At 37.7% G+C, this 9481-nt stretch overlaps 1 protein-coding gene across 2 annotated transcripts; it reads left to right on the top strand.

The window, feature by feature from the left end:
* Positions 1–210: 210 nt before the first annotated feature.
* Positions 211–7171, top strand: LOC105050494 (uncharacterized). Of its 2 annotated transcripts, XM_073242506.1 has the most exons (7): positions 211–427; positions 1298–1365; positions 1833–2277; positions 5096–5180; positions 5277–5446; positions 5768–6039; positions 6745–7171. In XM_073242506.1, the coding sequence occupies exons 3-7, from the start codon at positions 1902–1904 to the stop codon at positions 6913–6915; spliced, it is 1074 nt and encodes a 357-aa protein (XP_073098607.1). In that variant the 5' UTR covers positions 211–427; positions 1298–1365; positions 1833–1901; the 3' UTR covers positions 6916–7171. The 2 variants fall into 2 exon arrangements, with proteins under 2 accessions (XP_073098607.1, XP_010928843.1); XM_010930541.4 differs by lacking the exon at positions 1298–1365.
* Positions 7172–9481: the final 2310 nt, after the last annotated feature.

Below are 9481 nucleotides of genomic sequence, written 5' to 3' on the forward strand. Positions count from 1 at the left end.
GAGTTTTCAGTCTCTTTTAACTCTTCCAATTTCGCCTCAGGATTACGGCTCGACTCGTCGCTCTTGTCCGAATCTGGTGGGGCGCTCCAAACAGCAAACAGCGAAATGCGGTCCACCTGGCGATGTCTCGTCGAACCCACGACGACTCCGCCATGGTACGGCTCCCTCGGTCCTCCCTCGCCCACTGGATTTATCCTATTCTCTACTCCTAATCCCAGGTTTTTTAGTTCCCCGGGTCCGTTGGATTTTATGGTGGATCGCTTTTCTCTCTTGCCCTGGATAGCCTCCCTGGGATTCCCCTAACTTTCTTTCTTCCATTCCCAATCGCCGATTTCTTCGATTTCGTTTGGACTTCCGATAGATTTCTGGAGCAAAACTTGGATTTTTTCCGCGATTCATAGCTGGGAGGATCGCCTATTGGTTGCAGGTAAGAATCCAGATGCTCGATTCGCAAGGCATTGCATTGGAAGGCCTTCTTTTCTTTGGATTTGCTTGATTTTTTTGGTGATTGTTGTGATTTGCGTCGATGTTGCTGAATTCGAGTGGGATTTTTGATCAATTTTAAATGATATGCTGCAATGTCTGGGTTTTTTTTAAGATTTTAGAGAAATAGGTTAACTTTCTTTTCTGGAGCGATGTGTGGATGCCCACCTCGGTGCTGCTAGAACCGTTGGAGGGTCGCAATTTTTTCTTCAGTATTACGATTATTTGGCTCCTTAACAAACTTTGTGTCACCTGGAAGTGAATTTTGGTTGGAAAATTTATTGATTTGTGAGGCAGGTATTAAAGTTGCATGCTGATGGAATTCGTTGTGGTTGTCGATAAAATTTAGGTATTTTTGTTTTCTTTCAAGCTTTTGCACAATATAAATTTTACAGGATGCCATCTTATTTATTATTAAGCTTAAAACTTTTTTTGCCTTCTTTGCAGTCTAAAAGCTGTTTCAGATAGTGTTTTAAGTGTACATAATTATAGGTTAGGCGTGCTAGCTGCAATGTAGGCAATGTTTGCAAACTTTAGATGATCTCAGTCTGATAATCTTTTCTTTTCTTTTTTTCAAAAAAAAAAAAAGATAAAGAAAGTCCCTATCTTGGTTATATGTTTCTTGATTGCCCATTTGCTCAAAGTGACCGCATACAAAAGCTATAATTGCATTGCTTCAAATAGGAATTCCATTTTCTCATTGATTTGATTGTTCAAGTTCTTAATATTTGAACCCTTTCTTTTTGGAAATTTTGTAGATATCATCCAATTAATCAGTTTTGTTGGTCAACTTTGGTGTGTTTCTGCATTGCAGAAGTTTTTCAGGAATGTCTCTAGCCCACTTATTTCCAGAACAGGGAGTATTAGTTCTCAATTTGGATGGTGTGTGAGCATTTTCTTCCCCAGTTATTTAGCTGGCACGTTTATTCACATTGCTATCATGTCTCAGCTGTTAGTGACACCGATTCATGAGTGTTCAGTGGAACTCTGTATTTTTCTGGTCCTTAAAGATGCTTATGGTTCATGAGTGTTGAGGGATTGCTTCAGCTGAAAACCATACTGTTGTTTTAATTTTAGCATATATGACATTACTGACCTTTTATCCGATTCCTATGTTTCTTTCTCATGTTTTATGGTCTCTATCCTGTTAGCTGGGCTTTTCTTTTTCCCTTTTTATTAGGCCTTTCAAGCCTAGGATAACTGTTTTGTTGATAGTGTATATTTCTTCCTTTAAGTTCTCTAGTATGTAGGAAGGCCTTACGTGTTAATCTAACTAAAATTCTTTTGATTTTGAATTTTAAGGTTATCTTCTCTTAGCTAGTTTTATAACCAAATTAAGGGTTTTGCAGTGGACTGGATCAAGACTGGAATGTTTTCTGTAAGATTGTGCATTTGAGGTCGTGCGACTTTGTTTAGAGATGGTATCTGTAAACCTAGGTGTTCTTCATTATGTACTGGACCACATCTATGGGGCATTTCTCCACCGGACAAAATTAAGCACACCATTTTTCTCACGGGGATGGGGAGGGAGCAAGCTTGATCTCTTGGAGAGAATGGTAAAGCAGCTCTTTCCAGAAGCTGCCGCCCAGAATTGGCCACCCAATCTAGTCCAGCCTATCTGGAAAACAGTATGGGAGACAAAGAATGCATGCCTGAGGGAGGGTGTTTTCAGGACACCTTGTGATGCGCAACTAATTGATGCATTGCCTCCTGAGAGTCACAATGCCAGGGTTGCTTTCCTTGCACCAAAGTTTGTTCGACCACAGAAGATGGCTTGCGTTGTTCACCTAGCAGGTAACTGATGTCTTTTGTTGGTTTCAAAACGTCTCTATGACATGTCTGATATGTATTCCATATTCTCCTAGCAGGTAACTGATCTCTTTTTATTGGTTTCAAAACGTGCCACTGGCATGTCTGATGTGTATTTCATATTATTGTAGCCGATGGCTTGCATGGTTCACCTAGCATAGTACATTCTGTCGTATTTCATATTAATTGTAGCACAGAACTTCACTCCATTTGTTGTTGTCAAAGTAACTGATTTTTCTGATTGTGTTAGTACAATCTTATGTTAATTGTTTAAATATCATCACAAATCTTTAGGTTTGCATTACTTTGCCCTTGTAGGCTGAGATTTGACCTGATGGAAGTTGCTATGATTGTTTTAGCAATACATTTGCATAGTATATCCTTAAAAATCTGGCATATGTTTTTTTAAAGGAAATAGGAAGAATCTGGCTTATGTTGTCCCCACTCATTTCTGTTGATTTAACGCATGCTTCTAAAACTTATAATCGATGCAACTTTTGATGATTCTCTTGGTGCTTCTTGTAATCATTCTATCTTTGCTAGATTTTGGTTCTGAAATGGTTTCTCTGGTCATATTGCACTATAACTCTACTGATCATGATGCTGTTGAAGCTTTGGTGTGCAATTTATTTAGGGACATCTCTTTTCCTTGATTTCAAACTATTTTCACATTACCGAACATTTCACTTTAATTTTATATTGAATGGAATAACTGGAGGTTCTTTTAAAGTAATTGTAGTCCTTGGTAAAATGAAAGAATTTATGCCGTAAAGGGTAGTGCTTCTGTAGCAGCATAGGTTTATGTTTGTTGTTTATGTGATGATAGGCCTGGGCCTGGGGCAGGTGCGGTGTTTGAAAATTAACTTTTTGCTGGAAGCAATTTTTGTTTTAATTTTTCTATTTTTTTTGTTGCTTTGGTATTTCTTGACACTATCATCTACTTGTGTTGTTTTTTTGAGAGGTGAAGTTTTGCTCATGGCTTAGTGCTATTCTTTTATCATTATCTTCTTTCTAGCATACAACCCACTGGTGGAACAGAGTGCACCTCGATACTTTAGAAAGAGCAACACATTGAAATGATCATCTTCTGTGAAAGTTACTTCATTCAGAACACCTATTCTTGTTCCAGTTTCATTTGCTTGAGCTCTTCTATACATTGGCAATCATCACATCTTCTCTATGTTGACTACAATAACCAACAAGTTCAATTTCTTCTGGTAACCATGGTGTGTCTTTCCTTTCTTAATTAGACTGTATCCTTTCACTGCTGCAATCTATCAAGAGGATATTCTGCCTGAGTAAGAAACTTTTTTGTCGCTTATGGAGTCATTGTCACCTTGCCCTACACTTCGAAGTAAAATGTTTCTTGCTTGTCGATATTAATTTCAATTGATTAGTACTGTTGACGCAATAAGCTGCTCTTCATTGATAGGCCAATTTGTTTACCAACAGAAGATCCAAATTAATTCAGCTTCAGTTCCTCATTATATGACTCCTTTTTGCATTTCATTTTTCATGTGTTTTTTTCTCTAAATTCCTAACTTACGAGTTAAGAAGCAAAAAAAAAAAAAAGGGCTCATGGGATGAATTGTGTAATGTGGCAATGCACAGAAGGATAAAGACTGATTCATGGAAATCTTGACTAGAAATAAATTTGATATGAGCCCTTGTGTTAAAAACCACAAATATCTGCGAGAAGAAGTTCTAAGATACTGAAAATGAAAATAAATATAAATTCATCAAAGCTGACTGCTTCTAACTGGAAAATACATACAAAAATATTTTGCAGTTCTGAAGAATATAGTTGAAGCAATGAGACTGCAAGATGTCCTCCATTACTAGGGCTTGGCTTTTTGTGAGAAAAAGTGATATTGAAAAATCTTGAAACTGCAACAAATCCTAGAAAAAGCAGCAACTAGAAGAACCTATCTTCTACCTGAAAGATCCACCATGCAACCCTTCTCTAAATCAGCTCCTCTGATTGGCACTCAATAAAAGTTGTATTTATTGCACACAAACCACCCACCAAGTTGTACAGGACATGAAATTCCATGTTTCTGCATCCTTCTCTTTCAATCCAAACACCATTCACATTGTTTGAGGAACTTGCTAGTGGAACTTGGAGCACTCCTAGTTGTTCTACATGTGAGCCCAAATCTATCCCGAGTAATCCTATATGCTAACAAGGAAATATAAAATAAGGTTCGTTCCTTTTCTAAGTGACATATGAAGTGCATCCTAGGCACTTTGTCTTCTCCTGATATACCTTGTAAGGCATGTTTGCCCTTATTATAATGCAAACCTGCATGAAATCTTTGACCTGTTTGACATATTGAGGAGACATATTAAGATACACATATGCCTAAGCCTTCCATGAAACAGCCTATAAGAAATGAAGGCATGGCCTGTGAAACTATCAGTCTTCAAGGTACAATAGAGAAATAAGAGGGATCTGTCTTGGTAAATGAAAAGGTTTTTAAGTGGCTTTCTTGCTGTGCTTTAGTTTTAAACCTTTGGAGCCTGCATTATTCATGTTTCATTAACTCATACCATAACTATAACCATCTATCCTTTTCCCATCTATTTGGGGTCAGGTTTATGGATCCTCATTCACCAAGTATTCCTATTTAAAGTTTGTTCTGATGTTATGCCAAGTTGCTCAATATCCTTCCATGCAATCTCCATCCAAGTCACCTTGGATCTTCCCCTCCTTTTCTTACCACCTTTAATTATGTTTCCTTACTTGAGCATCCCCAGATCCGGGTTTCATGAACTCAGATAACTCAATTTTTCAATATTGTAGGCACTGGGGATCATACATTTGAGCGACGGCTGCGGCTTGGTGGTCCGTTGTTGAAGCAAAACATAGCAACAATGGTGCTTGAAAGGTGAGCATTCCGGCACATCTACTGTCAAGCTAAAAAGGGAAAACAGACTTTCTTTTGTGCAATCTTTTTATAATCTCTGGTTATAATGTGCCACAGCCCATTCTATGGACATCGACGTCCTGGACTGCAACATGGTGCAAAGCTTCTATGTGTGAGTGACTTGCTACTGTTAGGAAGAGCCACTATCGAGGAAGCCCGCAGCCTCCTGCACTGGTTGGAGGTTGAAGCTGGTTTTGGCAAGACAGGCATATGTGGGCTTAGCATGGGTAATGAAAAAGTTATCTACTATCACTCTTTGAGCAGTCAGAATTGTTGAATGCTGTCGGTGTATACCTCCTATTGTTGACAAACTGGTCCTGGTTCTTTTAAATGTTGAATTACAACCAATTTTCTTAAGTCTAAATTGTCTTTTATATTTTTTAGTAACCACTTAAATTTTGTTTCTTTTTTTGCTAAACAAATGTTCCCTTGTTTTTTACCTCTCTTTTTTCTCACTTGTCGCGGTTTCCTGTTTATAGCCTAAAGATTTTGTTGGTCTTTATGAATTTCCGGAACTTTCTGTAATATTCATGTGTTGATAACGGTAGGAGGTGTACATGCTGCAATGGTTGGATCTCTGCATCCCACACCGATCGCCACTCTACCATTTCTTGCTCCACACTCTGCTGTTGTGGCTTTCTGTGAAGGAATCTTAAAGTATGCCACTGCTTGGGAGGCACTGAGAGAAGATGCAGCACAAAAGGCTGGAATGACACTTGAGCAAGTTAGAGAGCGATTGCAGTCAGTTTTGTCACTGACTGATGTTACTCGCTTCCCAATTCCCAAAAATCCTCAGGCTGTCATATTTGTGGCTGCTACAGTAAGTCCCATGTCTTTCACTTTCCATCATACATCTGACATTTCCCTCATTCATGTACTTTGTAATCCTCATCCACATATTATGTCATCTAACTACTTTGAAAGTTCGGACCACATTTTATCATCACAATATATTTATCATAGTCACTGATTCTATATTTATATGATCTTTTTTTTCCCCTTGTGATGACCTCGATTGCTGGAAATTTTTTTCATCTATATGTTACCCATGAGATGTCTCTAATGGAATATTCAGTCTCTTGATAGCAATTTATTGAACCATCAACGAATGGTAGTTTGTTAGGGTCAAGAGGTTGAGCTCTTTTGTCTCAGAGGTATGAGCATATGGATGCATGTGCTAACTGTGATCAGTCGCCAATGTCTGTCCATTGGTTGCATGTTGGAATACTTTGATTTGCATTAAGATGATTGGTTCTGTACATTTTTATGGCATTACAGTGTTGTATTTTAGCTTTTCCTTTCTTCAACATCTGATGCACTATCTTCAGTCAACTTTCCCCAGTGCTCTTCTCAGAATAGTTGCTTCCTGCTAATCTTTATCAGTTCTTTCAAATCTTTACAAATGTTATTATAAAACAAATTTCTCTTTGTATATTAAGCTTGTCAGTTATGTCTAATCGATCTTACGACTGTTCTTAATTTATAAACTCATTTTTCCCCATTGACATAATTCTCTTGATCTTAGGATGATGGCTATATTCCTAGACACTCTGTCTTGCAGCTCCAAAGAGCGTGGCCAGGCTCAGAAGTAAGGTGGGTCACCGGAGGGCATGTCTCATCTTTTCTTCTACACAATGATGCATTTCGCAAGGCAATTGTTGATGCCCTCAACAGATTAGAATGGAGAGAATCATAACGATAACCCATCGAGTCAAGGGGCTCATAATCATCGTATTTGTTTACTTGTTGATTTGTTCTGATGAGTTGTAACTATAACAGTTCTTATGGCTGATTTCATGGCTCCCTTGAAGGGGAAAGAGGGAACAAGGGTAAGTTGGAGCCGAATGGCTCCAATTTTTTGCCTAGATTATTTCAGAAAGCGCTTCCCTGATGAAAAGGGGAAGGTTGTACATGAACTTCATGCAACATGAATGCAGATGATTTGTGAAGTATGATTCTCTGTTACATACTATATTTTGTATCATTATTTCTTCTTGGGTAGACTCTGAGCATTTGCAAGCGTATGCAAATGGTGAGACTTGCGTTGCAGCTGGGCATAATGGTGAGATTTCCTTGCCATGCTTTAAGATTCTGCCAAATTTACTGGCTTTCGGTAGTTCCAGGGGCTTGAAGGGTTGGTCAAGGGCTTGTACAAAAATACCCGATTCCAGAAGAGGCAAAGAGTTGTTCCTCATATCCATTGTTGACGCAATTGGAGGGTCTATAATCTATAGTAGTATTTGTCTAACTACGGCTTCGTGTACCAAATGAGGTCTTGTTGCGGTTCATCCATCATGTTGATGGAGAACTTCTTCGAAGCGCACAAATAATATTCACTTGTTGACAAATTTTTGCTGAAAGTTATCCTTGGGTAATAGAAACGACGTCTTAAGGTTTTTATAATTAATTGACCTGAGAATTATTGATTATTCAGGGATAATTCATGGATTACAAACAAATGATGATATTTCCTATTGATGGTGATGGTGTTGGTTGGTATTGTTCATCCTTACTTCCACCCAAATTGTTCATAAGCATAGCTTGCATATCAACCTTCTTGAAAAGGTATTCTGTTATTAATTTGTATCCAATGAAGCAAGAACTGCTGGTGGCTTGTTTTGTAGTACCAATGAAGTGTCCATAGATAAGCATTGTTGGATGCTCTGGTTGTAATCTAATCATAGTCTAGTAAAGAGTTAACCAGATTTTTCAAGCTATTAGTAAAGGTGGGGGCCATGCATGAACTGAGGATAGCAGTCGTTGTTCTAATTCTGTAAGCACTCTGAATCTTTGGAACAAGGCAGTAGTTACGAAAGTGACTCGTTGCCAACCTAAATTAAGTTCAACTTCTTTGTGGTATCCTGCGCCCTCAGTTATCTCAATTTGCAGGAGGGGACCTGCTGCTGCTTTCATTTTCTAAAGCCACTGAATCAACGTTCCAAGCTTAAATATTGGTAATTAACGCCAATATATCCTGGATATGCAAAAGTGGTGCCGAGAATATGTTCCAAACTCACAGAGAACAGATGCCCTTTTTGTTGCAAGGAATAAAGGCAGTAATTCCTTGTAAGGCTCTACGCTTATCCTTCAAAATGCTTCAATAAGTGCAGCGTGTCCTTATGTATGATCCTAGGACCAATTTTCTTCGCCCTGCCTTACAATAAGGAGCTTCAGCCATGTCATTAAGGGGTCATTCTTTTGTAGGTAAATATCATAAAAAAATTAATCAATTTTTTTATTAATCAATTTATCCATGTTCTCATACTTTTCAAGATACATAAGTTACTTTACCATAGACAACATTTATCTATAAAATGGAAGAAAGTTTTACCCATCCAGGAGGTGGCTAAATTATTTTTCCATCAGCCAGTAAAATGGGCATTTAATGCTATACCTAAAATGCCCATCCTTATTTTCAATGTCTCCATCATTCAATGCTTAATAACTTAGTCAAATCTAAAAAGTATAAGGGATATCATAGAAAATATGGATAAATTTTAACAACTTATCTAAAAAAATAGTAACGAAAAAGAACATGGATAACAAATTTTGAAGCCACTTTCCTATGTGTAATAGAACATAAGTAAATTATTTTTCTATCTAAATATTATCTAAAAAATATTTATCCAAAAAAATATAGATTCTCAAGCAAATATTTTATCTGCAAAAGAACGAGCTCAAATGGATAAATAAAGGACGAAATATGAAATTCTTTCGTAAAAAGACAAAAACAAAATACATGGAAAGGAACAATCATTACATACTGTTATTTCTTCCTTTTTTTTAAAAGAAGAAGAAGAAGAGGAAGAGGAGGAGGAGCAAGCCATTGTTACCAGCCTCAAGATCCCATTGGTGACAATGAGAGAGGGAAAAATCGAAGCATCTTGGAAAGCCAATGATCATTTATAATTTTAATATGGTAATTGAGATAGTTGTGAGAAGGTCGAAAGTCTCCAGGAATACAGGAGGCAAGGAAGTGCCAGTTAAATGGATGATGAGTCGGATGCCAATAAATAAGTAAAAGGTTAATGAGGTAGTGGCATAGCGACAAGCATAACCCAAGAGACAGGGTTCCTGTATCCAATGTCATTCAACACATTTAAGTGACAGAATGTAGTATGTACCAAAAAAAAAATTGACAGAATGTAGCAAAGGTGAAACCTCCGACTATAATTGCATGAAGTGTGAATAGTAGGGCCAACATATTGCAGTTGATGAGGACTGATTGTCCAACAATAAGGAGCTTTTAGTGCTGTTATAGA

This window comes from Elaeis guineensis, chromosome 8 (assembly GCF_000442705.2).
Source record: "Elaeis guineensis isolate ETL-2024a chromosome 8, EG11, whole genome shotgun sequence".
In the NCBI taxonomy this organism is placed as follows: Eukaryota; Viridiplantae; Streptophyta; class Magnoliopsida; order Arecales; family Arecaceae; genus Elaeis; species Elaeis guineensis.